Here is a 23,392-nt window from a genome sequence, read left to right as displayed (position 1 = left end):
AGGAAAAGTTAACTTTATTTTCATATCACCATATACAATACATATCTCTGGCGAGATGTGTGAATATGGGTCTATTTAGTATATACAGTATATATAGTATATAATATTATAGAATAATAATAATAATAGTAGTAGTAGTTATATAACCTTATATGATAAATTGATAATAATAATGATAATACAGCAGCACGATGTGCGGTGGTGAGAGATGAACTAAATACGGCCTTCAAAAAGTTCCTGTCATGCTATAAAACACAAAAATCATATCAGAACAGGTATGGATACTATGATTGTTATTTGATCATGGAAGCATGGCAGTGTGTGTGTGTGTGTGTGTGTGTGTGTGTGTGTGGGGCTGATTCCTACATCCCACGTCCAGGTAGATGAGTCCCTGGTCCACTCCTGCAGGGTTCACAGCCACACATGTGTACACCCCGGCATCTGAGTCCCGTGTGTGCGAAACACTCAGAGTCCCACGCTGAGTGTCAACACTCACAAACTCAGATGGGTGTAGCTCAGCCTCCGCTAAAGGTCAAACAGAGGACAGGAAGGTCAAAACCATGAATTCACTGTATTTTATTGGTTATTGATGAGTAATAGCAAATTCCAATAAATTCTAATGAACCCTTGTAACTAATTTCAAAGTATGATTGATTGTTAAATTGACTTGTGTACTTGCATCTGTAACACAGAGTGATAAAGACTGCACCTTTATACCAGCGGATCCCTGGCTGTGGAACTCCAGTGGCGATGCACTCCATGACCGCAGTTTGCTGGAGACCAATCAGAAGTTTGCCCTGTGCAACTTTCACTCGAGGGGATTCTGGGAAAGGTGGAAAATATCCCAGATTAAAAATGCCTTAAATCAATTCGTGGATTCATCCCTGAGTGATTCGTTACTGACCAACGTAAGTAAGGACTGACGTCTGTGTGTTGGTCCCAGCGACGTTGCTGGCCAAGCAGCCGTACACTCCTGCGTCCTTCTCAACGGTGTTCCTGATCACCAAGGTCCCATCTGGGGCCATCCGGTGCCTAGGCAGCCACAGGATCTTCAACATGCCACCTTAACATCGCTGGAATAATGCATGCACACGCTCTATAATCACCTGCTGGAGCCCATGATGAACATGTCGTTGTGTGTCCACACCACAGTGGGTGCCGGGTGACCTCTGGCTGAGCACCGGATCAAAACGTCCTGTCCTGCCTGGAACGTCTGATTGCGTGGCTCCACGTTTACACTAGGAGGTTCTGTGAGACCAGTGCAAGGCATATAGTACAGTAAACCTGAGACGACTAGGGGTGTCACAGCGCCATCTACTGGTGCTTCCTTTTGTACTCTAGTTATATAATCCTAGTTAGCAATGCATGAAAAATACATACGTTTTAAAGGGACTATTTTCATCAGGATGCTAAGCACAGCACTACACACAAGTGTTAAGCTTCCTCAGGGATTAAATAAAAAGAACCACTTGGTATTTATGTCATTTTCATTTCTTCCTATTTATTTCTATAAACCCAGAGGACATCTTTGACCTTCCACACAGCTGACATAGTGCCCCGAGTGTAAAAGATGTGATGGTCCTGTATAGAGCTGGACTGTATCCCCAGCGCAGGGGGAGACAGGCAGGACCGGGCCTGTCCTGTTGTGACTCTCCTGCTTTGTCCCCTGTAGTTCAACTTCGTCAGCAGCACTTCAAAGCCCCTCGTAATGACTGGGACTCGAGGAGCAGCAGGTGTGATCGCGTGTGCATCACACAAATACGTAGTCAATTTCACAGGTGGGAAGGGAAGAGAGCGGCTACACACACACACACACACACACACGTACCAAGCCAACGGTGGTGCAACACACACACAAATACAGTCAATTTCACAGGTGGGAAAGGAAGAGAGCGGCTACACACACACACACACGTACCGAGCAAATGGTGCTGCAACACTACGTCACCTTCTCACTCAACGCAGAGAAATTACAGACTCCTTCAAGGAACACACACACATACACACCCAGACTGGAGCGTGAACAGACTCTCACACACCTTGCACAGTGAGGTAGACTCCTGACGCTGACACCCCTCCCTCGTTGGCAGCGTGGCACGTGTACCAGCCAGCGTCGCCGGGGGTGACGGAGTGGATCTCCATGGAGAGGTTGTGTGTGACGCGGACGCGAGGATCCAGACGGGCGTCCGCTGCCCCTCGTTGCCAAGTGAGGTTAAAGGTCACAGAGCTCAGTACAAGGCATGTGAGGGTGGCACGGGAGCCTGGAGAGGCCGTCACATTTGTGGGAACTGTGATGGCAGGGGGTGGCTCTGGAGGGACAAAAGGAAGGAGGACAAGACGATGCATGTGGACCGGTTGAAAAGTTGCCCATAAATCCCACCGTCGTGTCATTGGAAATGATACTAATATTAATATTGTGTATTAAGTGTGTATTAAGTGTGTGTATCCGAATGTACTGAGCTCCGGTTAGTGGTGGTGCGACATCCCACCTGACACGTCCAGGAAAGTACGGGCACGTCCAGTTCCGGCGCTGTTGATGGCGACGCACTCGTAAAAGCCCTCGTCCTTCAGGGACACCTGTTTGATGTCCCACGACGCGTTGGCCGACTCCCTGCAGAACGGGCCGGATTAGCATGCGGACGTTCCACGTTTCCTGAAGATATGGGGGGGTGAACGTTCTTTTTTACCGAAACAGCTGGTCAACACCCAGCCGTGCCCCGTCCCTGCTGAAGCGCAGGGTGAACGGGATGAGACTGTCCACCTGGCAGCTGATGTCCCCGCTCTGCAGGTAATACGCGGGCGTTCGGGTGGGCAGCAACACCTTGGGGGCTTCTGAGAAGAGCCAGGAATGCACGTTAACGTCTAGAGTGGGAATATTTGTGAGTTTTATGGGTGGAGGGTCTCACCGGGGACGATGCTGGAAAAGGACACGCTGGACAGACGCTGGAAGAGGAAGCCGTCGCGGTCGTAGCCAGTGATGCGCAGGAAGAAGGCCTCGTTCGGTGGCACAAACTCGGTGATGTTCCAGATGTTGTGCGGCTGGCGCGAGGGGTAGAAGCGAATAGGGAGGGTCTTGAGGACGTCTCCCACAATGCTCAGCAGCTCCAGCCGGTCGGGACGAGCTGGGTGAGACAGGCCCGTGGTGTTCAGCAGGATAAAGGTGGGAATGCCTGTCAAAATAGATGATAGATGGTAGCATTTACATCTACATTACATTAGATATACTACGAATTATCAAGCAGGGACGCACGTGAAGTTTACATACTGATGTTCTGTGTATGTTTCATGTTTACCTGTATTGATTTGCATGACTTAGAACGGTATTTATTTGAAATCATTAGTGTATTTTACAGATCTGGTGATCGGCCAGGACACACCCAGTCCCACCTTGCACTGGTCTGCTTGAGGTCGCTTTGAAGTCCAGAGTGGGCTTCCTGGAGAAGCCGGCCCGGAAGTCGATAGTGCTGAGGCCAGTAATCCGGATAGAGTGACGGCCACTGCTGGAGGTCTGTGGAAGAGGGCAGACGGGGAAAGACAGGAGACGGAGAACAGTCAGCTTGGTAGGCGTGGTAGGGGTGGTAGTAGCCTAGTGGGTAACACACTCGCCTATGAACCAGAAGACCCGGGTTCGAACCCCACTTACAATCATTGTGTCCCAGAGCAAGACACTTAACCCTGAGTGTCTCCAGGGGGGGACTGTCCCTGTAATTACTGACTGTAAGTCGCTCTGGATAAGGACATCTGATAAATGCTGTAAAACGTAAATGTAAATTGACACGGTACAAAAAATGTCCACCAACCACTTCACTCCATTACAGCAGCAGGTGTCCTGTCACAAATACCTCCACAATTCCGTCCTTTCATTCCATCTAAAATAAAAAATAAACCAGCGCAGGCTGTCCTCTGGGTGACTTTTAACAGCTCTGTTTGATCAGCCTGTTCCTGCAGAGGATGAAAAAACAAGAGACGTTCCTGCTTTCTTAATATCAAGAAGCTGAAATGTCCTGATCTGAGATGAGATCAAGTACAGATCTGAGGATGGAAATGACAGGGCGCGCACTTCTGAAGAGGTTAACCTGGCACGCATGGAACATGAAATCATCCTTTATGTAACAGACACCTTGAGAATCAGCCTGTGGAAGGACTGGCCCGTGGCAGTCGGAGAGCTGAGATCAGTAACTAAAGACCTGCCAGAAGCACCGAGAAGCACCTTTCATTATCCCTCATTATACAACTGGCATTTTCATTGGCTGGCAGTAAAAACTGGGAGTAAATATCTCATGATGCGCTCTCTCCACGTCACGTGACCAGCAGCTTCGAAACCGAGCTATTTCATCTCAATCTCGACTTTTATACACTTTTAAATATAAAACAGTGGTAGAATTACACCGATGAGCTGAACATGAACGTAAATGAAAAGCAATATTTAATGCTGCATTCAGTAAATTCATGCTCTGGTTGGTGGGCGTGAGCCGCTGTCTTTAATCATCAGGTAATTACACATCTCATTGTCCAGCCCCGCCAGGTCAGAGACGAGGTCTCTGTAATTAACACCAGTTCGTCCCAAACACTCACAGTCATAAAGTCCCCCAAGCCTGAGGACTGTCACTCCAGGCTTAATGATGGCCCGAGGCATATATCTGAGGTCTGCCATAAGCGTGGTGGCACAGCGGGTCTTCAGAAGACTCGCTCGTCATCGTTTTTACCCACTAGATCTCGGTTAGAAGGGTACTCGTGGTCACTCGTGGTGCTGCGAGGCCGGTGTAGATACAGCCAGAGCCGGTGAGTGAGTGTCAGCGGCGTTCATCTGGGCCACGGCTGGCTGTCCTCTGGGCAGACCACATACCTTTGAAATTACAGCCTTCCTCTGCCATTACCATGGACCATAAAACACCACATAGAGCCCTCACTGCTCCGGGTCCGGAGAGTCCCCGTAAGACCTAGTTGTGCTCACTGAGTGTGTGTTTAAATGTGTGTGTGTGTCCCACAGTGAAACCACAATTATTGAAGGATTAAGTAAGGATCAGAAGGCTCTGCTGTGCATTACATCAAGATCTCACGCAAGTAAAAAGGAAAAGTGACGTGATTGTCATTGTGAAACACTGCAGCGCAGCACACAGTGACATGGTGAAACGTGTCCTCTGTATTTAACCATCAGCCTTGGTGACAGTGGGCACCATGACAGGCGCCCGGGGAGCAGCGTGTGGGGACGGAACCTTCATCAAGGGGACCTCAGTTGCACCTTTGCCGCTCGGGACTCGAACCGGCAACCTTCTGATTACAGGTTCGCTTCCTTCACCGCTGGGCCGGGAATTGAACACGGATCATCTTGGAAGGCACCTACTTTCACTATACCACCAACGTACCACAAAATGAAAAAAGGACAAGAAGGAGTGAGAAAAGGAGAACAGAGGGTTTTTGTTCGAACGTGTTGTGGTCTTGGTGCTGTTGGTCTGGACACACACACACACACAACAGTTCTGAAGGTGTGTGTGTGTGTGTGTGTGTGTGTGTGTGTGTGTGTGTGTGTGTTTACTGTCTCAGACTGAAAGATGAATCAGTAATTATTAGCCCAGCCCTCAGTCGCCACGGTTACAGAGATCACAAGACATCCTCGGACAGACCGGAGGACAGAATGTGACACGGAGACACTGAGAGAAGGAGCCCCCCTTAATTCATCGTCATCCTCAGTCTTACAGAAGAGAAGGACAGTGAGCAGTGACTGTTTCCAGAGAGGCCAATTAATGAACACTCATGAATACTAATTCTAGAAATAAGACAGACAAACAATATTTTATGGAACTTATCTGAGATGGTGTCCTTATTGTGACACAAGAGCACGATTGGCTGATCTCTTGGGAGTAATCAGAGTTACAGTACATGAAATAACCAAAAATTAACCCTACTTTCATACTGTTGAAGCAGAACTCATCATGGCCACAGGAAGTTGTTCAGAAACATACTCGACTTGACCTGACTTTCAACACAATGAGGTCCAGGAACAAATTCCACTCAACGTAATGATCAGCTTTTTTTATAAAGCCTTCATGTCACCATGATTCTGAAAAGGAAGAAGCCACAACGTGTCCTCACCTTGATGGACCACATCCCGGGCTGCGGATCTTTCAGGTTGATGACCCTTGCAGAGTTTGGAATGTGCAGCAGTTCTGTCAGACCATCACTGGCTCCGATCTGCTTCCCTACAGAGGGGACATAATATTCTTTTTTGCCTGTGTGTGTGTGTGTGTGTGTGTGTGTGCGCGGGCCCACCCTACCCAGTGGATTGCGTATCTCGATGTTGGGTGCTGGTCCACTCATGGCCACGGTGAGCTCCTTCAGGCTGGGGTCGAACGGGAGTTGCCAGGTGTGGCTCTCTGCACCATGGTGGTCTGTTGAGAGCAGGTGAACTTTGGAGGACTGCACCGCCTCCTCCACCCACTTCAGTACCTGTCGGATTTGAGGGACAGATGATGATGATGATGATGATGATGATGATGAAGATGGTTTGGGTGTGTGTGTGTGTGTGTGTGTAGTTGTATGAACTGGTTCCCACCTCGTTGACCTGCTTCTTGTCCAGGTGGAAGACCTGCCCTGAGCTTGTGGACGCAATCTCCTCGTAGACCTTATAACCAGGATGTGTCCTGTCATCACAGTCACCGGTCAACACAAACACTACCTATGTGTACACACACACACACACACACACACACACATATTAATGTATGGGAAAGACAAGTGCGATGCACACAAGGACAATACTGTTACCACGGTAACATTACCTGGGACTGTTTCTGTTGGATGAGCTGTAGGACCTCGTGGGCCAGCTTGTAGTCTTTTGACCGGGCGTCGGTGAAGACGTAAATGTAGGAGCCCGGTAGAGATATCTCCAGGGCGATCTTGATGGCCCCGATGCTCATTTCGGGACAGTCTCCGCCCCCCTGCCGGTGACACCGCGGTTTGATTACAGTCGGTGACGAGGCCACACAGTAACTGTTACCCTGCGACTGTGACATCTTTATTATGAGGAATATGGGTTTAATTTTCCATCATTCCCTCCATCCAAGTCTCTGTCCTCCAGTTAAGCTGCAGGAACCGTGAGTGTCTAACAAACTGAGGGAACATCTGGAACCAAGTGCTGTGTGTGTGATGGTCCTCACAGTCATAGGAGCCCCAAATGATTGAAGGCTTCAACATGAGAAAGGCCAACTACACACACACAGCAAATACATTCCGTGGAATGGAATGGAAAATCTCTCCCTCTCATGGAAAGACCTCGCCGCGCTCCCTCAGGACAGGAAATGCATCGTCCCTCATGGTGGCCTGGCGCTCAGCAGTTGTGTTTAGCGCTGGTGGCAACCAGACCTGGACATTTATTTTTTCTGTAGTCACGGATTTTGTTGGTATAGGAGCGAACACCAGATGGAGAGTAAATCTGCACTTTTAACCCCACTGGACGTCTGGTGGTGGGACATACATCATCTTCATGATCCCTGCAGGAGAAACATGTCTAGCTCTGGTCCTGGCAGTTTGACTCAACTTCAAATTAATTTTTAATCCCTGAATGAAAGACACTGAACAATTTGTTCCTTTAAATGAATCAACAGTATTTTTCCCCAATGAGACGTGTTATGTGAGATGTGAGATGAGTATTTAGGTTTAAATAGCAAATATGAACATGTCATGCATCACCATGAGGGTTGAACTCACCTGCACATAAAGCTCCTTCAGTTCATACTGAAACTTCTTGGGGTCTGTTGTTATGGTAACCGGTCCAATTTCTACTCAGGCCCGAAACAAATACATATATCAGCATTAAAGTGAGAAATGGAAGGATATGTTTTGCAGACAAAAGAATGAGAGTAGGTTACTCTAAGTAAAATAAATCCCATGAGGGATGCACTAGGTTCAGGCCATCTAATGCCATTTGATGCTTGTAAAGGAACATTATATAGCACCCTTGGATGGAAACATCTGAATTCAAACATAGACTTCTGTCTTTTTTTGTACTCAATCTGGACAGTATTCAAGTACAAACTCAAACCTCACGTGTCTTGTAGAAACCTGGAATAAAGTTAGCAGGAAAAATCTTCAAAGTCAAAGTGAAGTGAATCTTGCTGGCCACTATAGCAAACAAACAGCAATGTAAGCTATAGGGATAGTACACAGCACACAGTGACACAGTGAAATGTGTCCTCTGTATTTAACCATCACCCTTGGTGAGCAGTGGGCACCATGACAGGCACCCGGGGAGCAGTGTGTGGGGGCGAGACCTTCATCAAGGGGACCTCAGCGGCACCTTTGTGGATTGGGATTCAAACCGGCAACCTTCTGATTACGGGTCAGTTCCCTTAACCACTAGTGAAAGTGAAGTAGTGAAGTGTCACACGTGATACACAGCAGCACAGCACACAGTGAACACAGTGAAATTTGTCCTCTGTATTTAACCATCACCCTGAGTGAGCAGTGGGCACCATGACAGGCGCCCGGGGAGCAGTGTGTGGACGGTGATTTACTCAGTGGCACCTCAGTGGCACCTTGGCAGATCGGGATTCGAACCAGCAACCTTCTGATTACGGGGCCGCTTCCTTAATCACTAGGCCACCACTGCCCCCTAAAGGTGAATATCTATACTTATATTTACTTTTACTATTAACTCTTATTACTCTTGTGTTTAAATGATGTCAAAATCCGCAGAATTTGGATTCTCTTCAGCTGCCCAGACACCGCCCGTCATCATAGTGACATGACTGAAACACTACAGCTACTGGTGCGCACGATTATGAACATAAAGGGAGTAAGAGCAAAAAATATAAAACCACAAAGCAAAGTGGGAAATTATATAATTCATGATCGTGGCAGCTCAGCGAAATGACTGATAAAACTGGTAAGAGTGTTAGTGAACATTCCTTGTTCGAGGGAGAGTCAAGTCAACACCAGCAATGCAACAAATCCCCCATCCCTGGACTCACGTCAGACAAATGCAACTCATCCCACATCCCTGACCTTATCTTTGATAAATGCAACTAATCCGATATCCCTGGCCTCACATCAGAGACATGCAACTCATCCCACATCACTGGCCTTATCTCTGAGAAATTCAACTCATCCCACATCCCTGGCCTCACATCAGAGACATGCAACTCATCCCACATCCCTAGACTCATGTCAGAGTTATGAAACTCATCCCACATCCCTGGCCTTATATCAGAGAAATGCAACTAATCCCACATCCCTAGCCTCACGTCAGAGTCATGCAACTCATCCCACATCCCTAGCCTTATCTCTGAGAAATGCAACTCATCCCACATCCCTGGCCTTATATCAGAGAAATGCAACTCATCCCACATCCCTGGCCTTATATCAGAGAAATGCAACTAATCCCACATCCCTAGCCTCACGTCAGAGTCATGCAACTCATCCCACATCCCTAGCCTTATATCAGAGAAATGCAACTAATCCCACATCCCTAGCCTCACGTCAGAGTCATGCAACTCATCCCACATCCCTGGCCTCACGTCAGAGTCATGCAACTCATCCCACATCCCTGGCCTTATCTCTGAGAAATGCAACTCATCCCACATCCCTGGCCTCACATCAGAGACATGCAACTCATCCCACATCCCTGGCCTCACGTCAGAGACATGCAACTCATCCCACATCCCTGGCCTCATGTCAGAGACATGCAACTCATCCCACATCCCTGGCCTCACGTCAGAGACATGCAACTCATCCCATATACTTGGCCTTATCTCTGAGAAATGCAACTTATCCCACATCCCTGGCCTCACATCAGAGACATACAACTCATCCAACATCCCTGGCCTCACACCAGAGACATGCAACTCATCCCACATCCCTGGCCTCACGTGAGAGTTATGAAACTCATCCCACATCACTGGCCTTATCTCTGAGAAATGCAACTTGTCCCACATCCCTGGCTTCATGTCAGAGTTATGCAACACACCCCACATCCTCGGTCTTATCTCTGAGAAATGTAACTCATCTCACATCCCTGGCCTCACGTCAGAGAAATTCAATTTATTCCACATCCCTAGCCTCACATCAGAGTCATGCAACTAATCCCACATCCCTGGCCTCACATCAGAGTCATGCAACTCATCCCACATCCCTGGCCTCACGTCAGAGACATGCAACTCATCCCATATACTTGGCCTTATCTCTGAAAAATGCAACTCATTCCACATCCCTGGCCTCACGTCAGAGACATGCAACTCATCCCATATACTTGGCCTTATCTCTGAGACATGCAACTCATCCCACATCCCTGGCCTCACCTCAGAGACATGCAACTCATCCAGCATCCCTGGCCTCACGTCAGAGACATGCAACTCATCCCACATCTCTGGCCTCATGTCAGGGTCATGCAACTCATCCCACATCCCTGGCCTTATCTCTGAGAAATTCAACTCATCCCATATACTTGGCCTTATCTCTGAGACATGCAACTCATCCCACATCCCTGGCCTCACGTCAGAGTCATGCAACTCATCCCACACCCCTGGCCTCACGTCAGAGACATGCAACTCATCCCACATCCCTGGCCTTATCTCTGTGAAATGCAACTCATCCCACATCCCTGGCTTTATCTCTGAGAAATGCAACTCATCCCACATCTCTGGCTTTATCTCTGAGAAATGCAACTCATCCCTTATCCCTGGCCTCACGTCAGAGACATGCAACTCATCCCACACCCCTGGCCTCATGTCAAAGACATGCAACTAATCCCACATCCCTGGCCTCACGTCAGAGTCATGCAACTCAACCCACATCCCTGGCCTCACGTCAGAGACATGCAACTCATCCCACATCCATGGCCTTATCTCTGAGAAATGCAACTCATCCCACATCCCTGGCCTCACGTCAGAGACATGCAACTCATCCCACATCCCTGGCCTCACACCAGAGACATGCAACTCATCCCACATCCCTGGCTTCACGTGAGAGTTATGAAACTCATCCCACATCCCTGGCTTCATGTCAGAGTTATGCAACACACCCCACATCCTCGGTCTTATCTCTGAGAAATGCAAATGATCCCACATCCCTGGCCTTATCTCTGAGAAATGTAACTCATCCCACATCTCTGGCCTCATGTCAGGGTCATGCAACTCATCCCACATCCCTGGCCTTATCTCTGAGAAATTCAACTCATCCCACATCCCTGGCCTCACATCAGAGACATGCAACTCATCCCACATCCCTAGACTCATGTCAGAGTTATGAAACTCATCCCACATCCCTGGCCTTATATCAGAGAAATGCAACTAATCCCACATCCCTAGCCTCACGTCAGAGTCATGCAACTCATCCCACATCCCTAGCCTTATCTCTGAGAAATGCAACTCATCCCACATCCCTGGCCTTATATCAGAGAAATGCAACTCATCCCACATCCCTGGCCTTATATCAGAGAAATGCAACTAATCCCACATCCCTAGCCTCACGTCAGAGTCATGCAACTCATCCCACATCCCTAGCCTTATATCAGAGAAATGCAACTAATCCCACATCCCTAGCCTCACGTCAGAGTCATGCAACTCATCCCACATCCCTGGCCTCACGTCAGAGTCATGCAACTCATCCCACATCCCTGGCCTTATCTCTGAGAAATGCAACTCATCCCACATCCCTGGCCTCACATCAGAGACATGCAACTCATCCCACATCCCTGGCCTCACGTCAGAGACATGCAACTCATCCCACATCCCTGGCCTCATGTCAGAGACATGCAACTCATCCCACATCCCTGGCCTCACGTCAGAGACATGCAACTCATCCCATATACTTGGCCTTATCTCTGAGAAATGCAACTTATCCCACATCCCTGGCCTCACATCAGAGACATACAACTCATCCAACATCCCTGGCCTCACACCAGAGACATGCAACTCATCCCACATCCCTGGCCTCACGTGAGAGTTATGAAACTCATCCCACATCACTGGCCTTATCTCTGAGAAATGCAACTTGTCCCACATCCCTGGCTTCATGTCAGAGTTATGCAACACACCCCACATCCTCGGTCTTATCTCTGAGAAATGTAACTCATCTCACATCCCTGGCCTCACGTCAGAGAAATTCAATTTATTCCACATCCCTAGCCTCACATCAGAGTCATGCAACTAATCCCACATCCCTGGCCTCACATCAGAGTCATGCAACTCATCCCACATCCCTGGCCTCACGTCAGAGACATGCAACTCATCCCATATACTTGGCCTTATCTCTGAAAAATGCAACTCATTCCACATCCCTGGCCTCACGTCAGAGACATGCAACTCATCCCATATACTTGGCCTTATCTCTGAGACATGCAACTCATCCCACATCCCTGGCCTCACCTCAGAGACATGCAACTCATCCAGCATCCCTGGCCTCACGTCAGAGACATGCAACTCATCCCACATCTCTGGCCTCATGTCAGGGTCATGCAACTCATGCCACATCCCTGGCCTCACGCCAGAGACATGCAACTCATCCCATATACTTGGCCTTATCTCTGAGACATGCAACTCATCCCACATCCCTGGCCTCACATCAGAGACATGCAACTCATCCCACATCCCTAGACTCATGTCAGAGTTATGAAACTCATCCCACATCCCTGGCCTTATATCAGAGAAATGCAACTAATCCCACATCCCTAGCCTCACGTCAGAGTCATGCAACTCATCCCACATCCCTAGCCTTATCTCTGAGAAATGCAACTCATCCCACATCCCTGGCCTTATATCAGAGAAATGCAACTCATCCCACATCCCTGGCCTTATATCAGAGAAATGCAACTAATCCCACATCCCTAGCCTCACGTCAGAGTCATGCAACTCATCCCACATCCCTAGCCTTATATCAGAGAAATGCAACTAATCCCACATCCCTAGCCTCACGTCAGAGTCATGCAACTCATCCCACATCCCTGGCCTCACGTCAGAGTCATGCAACTCATCCCACATCCCTGGCCTTATCTCTGAGAAATGCAACTCATCCCACATCCCTGGCCTCACATCAGAGACATGCAACTCATCCCACATCCCTGGCCTCACGTCAGAGACATGCAACTCATCCCACATCCCTGGCCTCATGTCAGAGACATGCAACTCATCCAACATCCCTGGCCTCACGTCAGAGACATGCAACTCATCCCATATACTTGGCCTTATCTCTGAGAAATGCAACTTATCCCACATCCCTGGCCTCACATCAGAGACATACAACTCATCCAACATCCCTGGCCTCACACCAGAGACATGCAACTCATCCCACATCCCTGGCCTCACGTGAGAGTTATGAAACTCATCCCACATCACTGGCCTTATCTCTGAGAAATGCAACTTGTCCCACATCCCTGGCTTCATGTCAGAGTTATGCAACACACCCCACATCCTCGGTCTTATCTCTGAGAAATGTAACTCATCTCACATCCCTGGCCTCACGTCAGAGAAATTCAATTTATTCCACATCCCTAGCCTCACATCAGAGTCATGCAACTAATCCCACATCCCTGGCCTCACATCAGAGTCATGCAACTCATCCCACATCCCTGGCCTCACGTCAGAGACATGCAACTCATCCCATATACTTGGCCTTATCTCTGAAAAATGCAACTCATTCCACATCCCTGGCCTCACGTCAGAGACATGCAACTCATCCCATATACTTGGCCTTATCTCTGAGACATGCAACTCATCCCACATCCCTGGCCTCACCTCAGAGACATGCAACTCATCCAGCATCCCTGGCCTCACGTCAGAGACATGCAACTCATCCCACATCTCTGGCCTCATGTCAGGGTCATGCAACTCATGCCACATCCCTGGCCTCACGCCAGAGACATGCAACTCATCCCATATACTTGGCCTTATCTCTGAGACATGCAACTCATCCCACATCCCTGGCCTCACGTCAGAGACATGCAACTCATCCCACATCTCTGGCCTCATGTCAGGGTCATGCAACTCATGCCACATCCCTGGCCTCACGCCAGAGACATGCAACTCATCCCATATACTTGGCCTTATCTCTGAGAAATGCAACTCATCCCACATCCCTGGCCTCACGTCAGAGACATGCAACTCATCCCATATACTTGGCCTTATCTCTGAGACATGCAACTCATCCCACATCCCTGGCCTCACGTCAGAGACATGCAACTCATCCCACATCTCTGGCCTCATGTCAGGGTCATGCAACTCATCCCACATCCCTGGCCTTATCTCTGAGAAATTCAACTCATTCCACATCACTGGCCTCACGTCAGAGAAATGCAACTAATCCCACATCCCTGGCCTCACGTCAGAGTCATGCAACTCATCCCACACCCCTGGCCTCACGTCAGAGACATGCAACTCATCCCACATCCCTGGCCTTATCTCTGTGAAATGCAACTCATCCCACATCCCTGGCTTTATCTCTGAGAAATGCAACTCATCCCACATCTCTGGCTTTATCTCTGAGAAATGCAACTCATCCCTTATCCCTGGCCTCACGTCAGAGACATGCAACTCATCCCACACCCCTGGCCTCATGTCAAAGACATGCAACTAATCCCACATCCCTGGCCTCACGTCAGAGTCATGCAACTCAACCCACATCCCTGGCCTCACGTCAGAGACATGCAACTCATCCCACATCCATGGCCTTATCTCTGAGAAATGCAACTCATCCCACATCCCTGGCCTCACGTCAGAGACATGCAACTCATCCCACATCCCTGGCCTCACACCAGAGACATGCAACTCATCCCACATCCCTGGCTTCACGTGAGAGTTATGAAACTCATCCCACATCACTGGCCTTATCTCTGAGAAATGCAACTCATCCCATATCCCTGGCCTTATCTCTAAGAAATGCAACTTGTCCCACATCCCTGGCTTCATGTCAGAGTTATGCAACACACCCCACATCCTCGGTCTTATCTCTGAGAAATGCAAATGATCCCACATCCCTGGCCTTATCTCTGAGAAATGTAACTCATCCCACATCTCTGGCCTTATGTCAGGGTCATGCAACTCATCCCACATCCCTGGCCTTATCTCTGAGAAATTCAACTCATTCCACATCCCTGGCCTCACATCAGAGAAATGCAACTAATCCCACATCCCTGGCCTCATGTCAAAGACATGCAACTCATCCCACATCCCTTGCTTTATCTCTGAGAAATGCAACTCATCCCACATCTCTGGCTTTATCTCTGAGAAATGCAACTCATCCCATATCCCTGGCCTCAGGTCAGAGAAATGTAACTCATCCAACATTCCTGGCCTTTGTTAGCACATATAAAAGATGTGCTAACAAATTTTTATGCACTTGAGTCCAGTAACTTTATACTTGTATAGTATATCTATACTTGTACTTGAATAAAGAACGTGTGTACTTTTGACACTTCTGCCACAGTGGCCCCTAGGCGGTTCAGGATTTGAACCTGTAAACACCTTGGTTACGTGTCCACTTCTGTACCCACTGAGCCACCATTGTCTAATGAACAGTGCACATGGCACTGGATCCATATCTGTGTGCACGGTGCAGCCATGTTGGACTTTTATTTGACTTCCAGCTTAAATTTTGAAGTTAGACATTCCGGCAAATGGAACGCGGCAGAGGCATGTCTTAGTTCATAGCTCACGACTGAGACTGGATATATTTTTGTAGCTTAACTCTTGATCTTTATTGGCTGAATGTGTGTTCTCCTACATAAAGTTTCTCAGCGTGTACTAACATCTTCGTATCTAGATAGGTAAAGCACACCAACATAAAACCCTCCACAGGGTTTCTCCAACTTGCCGAAAGCACCATCTGGAAAATGTCTGTCCACTTCCTCACCGTGGACTTTCTCATCCATCAGCTGTTGTCTGCTGAGCACATGACTCAGGTATGTTCTTCCATCATCTTCACATCTGACATGCCCTTTCTTTTAGGGTGTTCCTTTTTGTCCACCAGATGACATCACAAGTTACACAAGTTACACACAGTAACACAAGTTTCCAAGTTCCATGCCCTGTTCAACTGGCTGAGATTCATGGCTAGAGTTGGGCATGACATCATCATTTTCCTTCCCTGAATACAGTAAGACATGTCAGATGGTTTTTCTGTTAATTCTTTTACTAATATATATGGACCATGTGACTGGTCCAACATTTTATATTGAAAATATCCGAGCTAATAAAGTTTACTTGCAGATTCAAACTGAAGACAATATGAGTGTTACTGATATACATCACACAGTCCTGTTCCAGTCTGAGATTAAGAACTCAGACACTTCACACCATCAGCTGCTTTGAACACAAGAGCACCACAATATTTTAAAGCTTGGAAACTAAAAGCAAGTCAAGGTGCCCAAAGTACAAATTAGTCTTACTGTGAAAATTACAGGGAGAAGAGGAGCACAGGTCATCCTGACACTGCCGCAGCACTCGCCCACCAACGCACAACACTCTCCACAAACATGGTGTGTGGAGCCAGGAAGTCTATAAAAAGACTTTTTTATCTTTTATGAAAATGCCCATTTGGTTTCATGTGAATTAATGTCATGTAGCAGATCCATCCATTTAGATTCACTTTTATTGTAAAAAGTGCTTCACTTTACAAAATATCTTCACCTTTACTTGACCTTCCAGTCCAGTAGATGGCAGTAAAGGATGATGAAATTCAGCCACTGTTAACCATTTTTTAATCCAACCATTTAACGTGGTTCCTGTGACAACTTAGCTTTATATAGGCAAGTATAAGGTGTTTTTTTCTAGTATAGTACTAGTATAGTATAGTACTGTGATCATGGCTGCTTAAAGACTCCAGCAAGACTCAAAGTGAAGGATTGGCAAATACTACATAATACTACATAACTAATACTATATAAACATCAATACATTTAAACCCTGCATATGTGCTCATGATTTTTTCGCAGCCTGTGCAGAAGACGAGACCAAAGCAAATTTTGACTTGGCCAGCATGAATGGAACAAAAGTACTGATTCTGGCCTTTTGTCTTCATCACGCTGATTTGACATGGCAGTAGATCTGGAATGATGGCTGGACATGACGTTGAAGAAGGACGCAGACGCACGACGTAATGAAACAGGGGTTTACTACATGATGAACAGGACCGGGAAGGCATCCAATAACAAGTAACAACAACCCGAAGGTGAACAGACACGAACGGGGCAGATTTATACAGTCATACACAGGTGAACACGATCAGGAAACATTACACAGGACCAACATGAAACTCCGGACTGGATCTACAACACAGGACAGCTGATCTGAGCAGTGCCACCGAGGGCAAGTGTTTCTGAGTAAACTGCACTTTCAACCAATACGTGCTGATCAAACTGTAACTGGGAACATCATTTCTGGTGGAGATCAGAACATTCCCAGATGTTGCATGTTGTATAACCAGATCGGCGGAGGAGCTGAACAGAGCCCCTTTTGTGGAAGAAGAGGAGGAAGAAAAAAAACAACATTCCCCCGGTGCTGCCGTTGCCGACTAAAGCAAAAATGAAGCCACGGAGCGCCTGTGTGAGACGGGAAAAGAACCTGCTTTAAAATACGAGCGTGTATTCATCTGTTCCAATACTGTACATTGGAACCATGTTCCTTCTTGTAGAGTAATTATCCGCTCCCGCTCCGTCCCTGCACTGCGGCCATCAGCTCAAACTACATCCGTGCCACAACCCGTCCTGAACCCGGTTTCACCGCTTCAGAAATTCTGCTCAAATGCTTCGTCCTCAGACGACAAATGTGACGAGTCAAGTGCCAGCCGGCCTTCGCAGAAGTTTCCGGGATCGTTGGGAATGGCCCAGTGAGTTGCTTAAAGTCCATATTCCACCATCATCGGCTTTCCTTTTGCTTAATGATGACTCCACTTTCGAATTTTTCCTACATGGCGGATGGTCTCTGGTCCGGTCTTACCGCAGCTACCTCACACAAACCCGAAAACCTGCCGCGCATGGGATTCAGCCTCGTTTTACGGTTTTGGCTGCTTACGTAACGTTAAATTTATATCATTTGTGTTCTCGTGGGGAAAGTTGCCGTGTTTTTTGTGTGTGGAAATTCTCGGTTCCAGTTTATGTATTCGGTTTTCACTGGTTTTCACACACAAGCACACGCGATGACTTTTAAAGCTCACATCTCCGCCATAAACTCCAGCCGCGGAGAGCTGGACGGCGCCATGACTTCATCAGGATAATAAACATCTGGATCATGGCAGATAAATGAGCTCGAGACTTCTTCTGGCACATTATGACTTTAGTATTCTGCAGGTCACTCTTATTTAATAGCACGTTCTGAGCATCTGTGGGTCTCCATGCACGCACATGGGATTCCTGCACTGACCCTTGACCTTCAGGGGGGTCTTCATCTGGCACGTAACACAGTTGTCTTGACTGGGTAAACATATATGATTGCAGCTGCCAGTGATTATGTGTGCATGTGTGTGTGTGTGTGTGTGTGTGTGTGTGTGTGTGTTAGAGAGAGAGAGAGAGAGATAAATACAGAGTCATTTAGACATGCAGCAAACAAGCTTTGGCAAATTTTGAGGAAGTTTGGAGATGGAGCAATGAGAATTTCCCTTTGTGCATCGTTCTGCTCTCAGCTCGGGAAATAATGAAGATGTAGAGAACAGCTCAAAATTTCAGCTCCAGCCTCTCATAAAATAAGAACATGGCTCTTTGGCTCCTGCCTGTGGGACCAGGAAACACGTGCTCAGATCTTCACAGTCCAGCGTACGGGTAGCAGGTAGGGGTCTGGCTGAGGGGAGTCCAGGGTTAGATCTGCTGTATTCTTCTGCTGCATGTGTAAACACAGTAAAATGTACTTCAATGTGACAAGTATGAGGACCAGCATGTGGATATGATGTGCCGTGATGTGGTCATTCATAACAGAAACCAAATGTCGGGGTCCATCCATGACGTCAGGCTCGATAAAAACCAAGAGCATCTGACAAGACCACAACCACACATCCTGTCTACAGGGGACACTAGAAAGCCCATGTGGACCAGGCATGCACTGCGGCATTCTGGGAGGTTCCAGATCCATGGCCACTTATTGAAGTCCAGCTGCTGACATCCACTGGGAACACTTCTCTATACCGCCGTGTTTGGGTTCAATTCAGGGCCACCAGGCGCTCAGCTGCCACTTCAGTCATTATCTAGAGACAGGTGGCCATCAGCTGGTCCATGATGGGTTACTGTCACGGGTCACCACTGAGGTGCCAGGCATTCATCTCAGATCCGCAGAGGAACTGTGCTCATTTGGCAAAACTCTCATCTAACGAGGCAAATTCTGGTGTTTTCCACCAGAGGCAGACAGTGACAACGTAAATTTATCACCACTACATTTCAAAGTCACTTATCTTAACTTTTCCTCCATGCGAAATCTCTCGTTCCTCTGCAACATAACTGCTGCAGCGACTTTTTTACTCACCATCTGTGCAGAAATGTCCTGAATCCGTCTCAGACGTTCTGTTCAGTTCTGCTTTTTTTTATTAATCCAGGATTTATTTATTTCAAAAAGAGCGAATATTAAACATGGCTGTGTGGACACGACGATTCAATTCATAAGCGTTATCATCCGCACGTATAATATATTCACAGTGCTTTATAAGTAAGGTCATAGTTTGTTTAAAAAATATATTTCAGACGAGTCTAACACTAACACATGCACACACACACACACACACACACACACACACACACAAACAAATACATACATTTCATCCAGCACTTAACAATCCCCAGCATGTTCTATTCATGACAAGTTCGGCCTTATCAGGGCTCTTAGTTTCCTAACTCAAAATCTATAGAAACCGAATGAGAACTGCTGGTGTCTTCTCCTTGTAAGTGGATAAAAGTGTCTGCAAAGTAAAGTAAAGTAAAGTAAAGTAAAGAAAAGTACAGTAAAGTAAAGTTTGTAATAGCATCTCATGTAATTATAAGTTTATTTTTGCTGTTAGTAGAGACTATTCAATTCTAATGAGCAGAGCTATTAGAACGGTTTTAAGACAACACAACTATACAACTAGCATTTTGAGGTCCTCCTCTGGAGTTTAGTGCAGCAGATTGAGCTTGATGTTTAAAGACCACACCCACAAACACTGCAAGCCCCGCCCCTGACGTCACCTGAGCGTCTCTTCTGAGTTATTTAAATTAAATCTGTTAACTAAACTTTACCTGTTCTCAAACAACACAGCCACTGTGTTTCACTGAATGGAATCTGTTTGCCTTCCATTTTTTGTGCTCATGATCATTTTAATGAAAAAAACATTCAAAAGATTGTTGTGCAAAAGTTACAGACTTTTCACCTAAAATTACTTTATTAATCAAGAGCTCTCTTACATGTTCTAATACTGGAACATGACACAAAGAGTTATGTTCGGTACTTTAGTACATTTGTACGGTGGCCTAAAAGGGTCAAAACAAATGCAAACGCCACAACATGAATGCAACAGAAGTTACGGACACAGCGTTTCTATATCAAGTAAGGTACATTGCATATAAATTTGTCCATTATCCCCTTACATAAGACACATGACAGGAAGACACAGTGCTCATTATGGCAGCCATTTACTGCGTTTTGAAAAAAAGAAGAAAAGATTTTTGTTCAGGTTAGTTTATTTATTCTTAGTGATCATTTTGGTACTTTTTCTGTTTCTGATCCAATAAAAATATATATAAATATAAATACTCAAAAGTCACAAAAGCCTGTCTGACAACAACTGCTTCTGTATTCGGTGTTAAGTCCTCAGCGTTTTTGTTAATTAACATCTTTTTACCAGTAAAAAGATCTGATGATGGGATTTTTTCATCATCTGCCATTCTGGTTTCTTTTCACCCACAAATGACCATGTGAGCACCGGTGAGTACACACACAGAGGAATTCCTGTCTAATAGCACCGGGCCCTTGTAATCTCTCTCGGGCAGGGACGGGGTGAACACGGAGCGCTGGCCTGTTTGCTTTGGAGTCGGTGAACTTCCCAACAGCAACAGGCGGCTTCCTCTTCAGTACAGAGCTGCACCAGCCTTCAAGGTGCCTGCTGCCACCCAATCTCTACCAATCCAGCAGATATGTCATGGTTATAAATACAACTACTTCATCTTAGCTGAACAAGGTGCTGAGCTGCACGTAACGCTTCTAGTTCATAATCAACACAGAAACCAGCGCAAAAAAAGATAAAAATGTGTCAGCGTGATCTCGTCCTGAACAAGCTGCATCAGAAGCAAACCTGACTTCGACTCCCTGTGTGTGTGTGCAAGTGTGAGTGTGTGTCTGTGTGTGCATATGTGCATGTAAGTGTAAGTGAGTATGTGTGTGTGTGTGTGTGTGTGTGTGTGTAAGTGTGCGTGTAAGTTTTTGTGTGTGTGTGTCTATGTAAGATTTTGTGTGCGTGCATGCATGTAAGTGTGAGTGAGTGTGTTTGTGTGTGTGTGTATAAGAGTGTGTGTGTGTGGGTGTGTGTGCGTGCATGCATGTAAGTGTCTGTGTTTGTGTGTGTGTGTGTGTGTGTGTGCATGTAAGTTTGTGTGCATGCGTGTAAGTGTTTGTGTGTGTGTGTATGTGTGTGTGTGTGCATGTAAGTTTGTGTGTGTGCGTGCATGCATGCATGCATGTAAGTGTGTGTGTGTGTGTGTGTGTGTGTGTGTGTATGTAAGATTTTGTGTGTGTGTGCGTGTCTGTGTGTGTGTGTGTGTGTGAGGAAGACGGTTAAATGCCTTCAAACCGCTTCCAGATGTCTGAGTGTAACTGACTGGTCAACTGACCCTCAGGTCTAAGAAATGACATCACTTCCTGTTCTGCGTCCCGCATAGCTGGGCATTCCAGACAACAGGTTACGTTCCGTTTGTCTCATAAAGATCTGCAGTGAACCAAATCTGTCACCTGTCACTCAACAGGGACGTCCCTGATCACCACCGTGTTTACTCCCAAAACCAAAACACACACACAATCCGTTTGTGTGTGTGTGCATATTTATGTGTGTGTGTGTGCACGTGTACTTGTGTGAGTGTGTGTTTGTATGTGTGTATTTATGTGTGTGTCTGTTTTATATACCATTACAGTATAATAATGAGATAATAACGGCAGGACTCCATATGTGTTTTCGGAACGTGTCTGGAGATTTTGTCCTGGAATGAGGAGTGGACGTGGAATTCTGGGATCTGGGTGGATGGGAATAAAACCATCTAGGGTGCTGGTAGCAGCCTGGTGTGTAACACACTCGCCTACGAACCAGAAGACCCAGGTTCAAACCCCACTTACTACCATCGTGTCCCTGAGCAGGACACTTAACCCCGAGTGTCTCCGGGGGACGGTCCCCGTTGCTACTGACTGTACGTGAATGTATTTTCGTATGAACAGTTCGCCTCTCAGATCTTTATTTGACTTGGCACGGCGCTTGAGACGGATTTAAAAACTGCATTTGAACTTGAAAACTCTTGATTGATGCGACATGAGAAAAATGCTCAGAAGAATCTGACTTCCCTGGAACATCTGGAATACGGGTTGGTGGAGAGAAGCGATAACCAGACTCGGCGGCAGCATCTTCCCTCGGGAACGCGCTGGGGATCGTGATCAGGGTGGAAAGAACGGCCAAAATCGCCCAAAAGTTGATTTGTCAGAATAAAGTCCAGAAGATAATGAAGAGAGCCTGGTGCAGATGCAGGAATGTGGAGATGTGGAGGAATGTGGCTTTTGTGGAAGTGAATCTGAAGCATCTCTTACACACACACACACACACACACACACACAGCCTCCCTGTCATTGTTCACCAAACTGTCGCCAAATCGCGACTTCTCGCACCTCGACTTTATAAAAGTGAAAGAACGGGACACCCACCCGGGTCGTGGAAGGGGACCAGGGCGAAGTTGTGCAGGGGTCTCCTGGGTCTGCTCAGCGACGTCTCCAGGATCCTCGACGCGCCCTCGATCACTTGCACCAGGTCGTCGTACATGGAGCCGGTCACGTCGAACACGAACGCCAGGGTGGAGGCGCCCTCGGGCTCCTGGGACCGGGCCAGCGGGGCCAGCGGGGCCAGCAGGGCCAGCAGGGCCAGCAGCGGCGGGGCGAGCCGTCCGGGGACCATCCTGCCGGGGAGAATGGCCGAGTTTCCGCGGAGCTCCGGCGGATCGATCCCCGGTCCGGACGAGCGCTCTTCTGATTGGACGGCGGCGCCGCGTCGTCATCCAGCTCGTTACAAATGTTACAATAAGAATAAAAATGGATGAAGAGGAAAACTGACCACTTTACTCCACACCATGGGGAGGCTGAGCAGGAACTTCACACAAATATTACAAAATAAAGTCATACGAGCAATATGGAAATATAACTTGTTCTTGTAGACTCAGTATTTAATTTCGACCTGCCGTGGTCATTATAAGTCATTATTA

At 47.2% G+C, this 23,392-nt stretch overlaps 1 protein-coding gene across 3 annotated transcripts in view; it reads right to left on the bottom strand.

Annotated features, from left to right (window-relative positions):
• hmcn1 (hemicentin 1) overlaps positions 1–23,135 on the bottom strand; it is a 67,361-nt gene extending 44,226 nt beyond the window's left edge. For all 3 annotated transcript variants that reach the window (XM_028967871.1, XM_028967868.1, XM_028967870.1), the window contains exons 1-15: positions 22,842–23,135; positions 7,708–7,778; positions 6,780–6,938; positions 6,554–6,676; positions 6,276–6,447; positions 6,094–6,200; positions 3,388–3,508; positions 2,907–3,170; positions 2,688–2,832; positions 2,490–2,611; positions 2,040–2,309; positions 1,107–1,248; positions 905–1,032; positions 710–823; positions 367–525 (exon numbers count right to left, since the gene is read on the bottom strand). In XM_028967871.1, the coding sequence (XP_028823704.1) occupies positions 367–525; positions 710–823; positions 905–1,032; positions 1,107–1,248; positions 2,040–2,309; positions 2,490–2,611; positions 2,688–2,832; positions 2,907–3,170; positions 3,388–3,508; positions 6,094–6,200; positions 6,276–6,447; positions 6,554–6,676; positions 6,780–6,938; positions 7,708–7,778; positions 22,842–23,088 (2,344 nt within the window). In that variant the 5' untranslated portion in view covers positions 23,089–23,135. The remainder of the gene's footprint in view (positions 1–366; positions 526–709; positions 824–904; positions 1,033–1,106; positions 1,249–2,039; positions 2,310–2,489; positions 2,612–2,687; positions 2,833–2,906; positions 3,171–3,387; positions 3,509–6,093; positions 6,201–6,275; positions 6,448–6,553; positions 6,677–6,779; positions 6,939–7,707; positions 7,779–22,841) is intronic.
• Between the last annotated feature and the right edge of the window lie 257 nt (positions 23,136–23,392).

The sequence above is a fragment of the Denticeps clupeoides genome, unplaced genomic scaffold (assembly GCF_900700375.1).
Source record: "Denticeps clupeoides unplaced genomic scaffold, fDenClu1.1, whole genome shotgun sequence".
Taxonomy (NCBI): Eukaryota; Metazoa; Chordata; class Actinopteri; order Clupeiformes; family Denticipitidae; genus Denticeps; species Denticeps clupeoides.
Note: the sequence above shows the minus strand (reverse complement) of the source record. Positions and strands in the feature narration are given on the sequence as shown.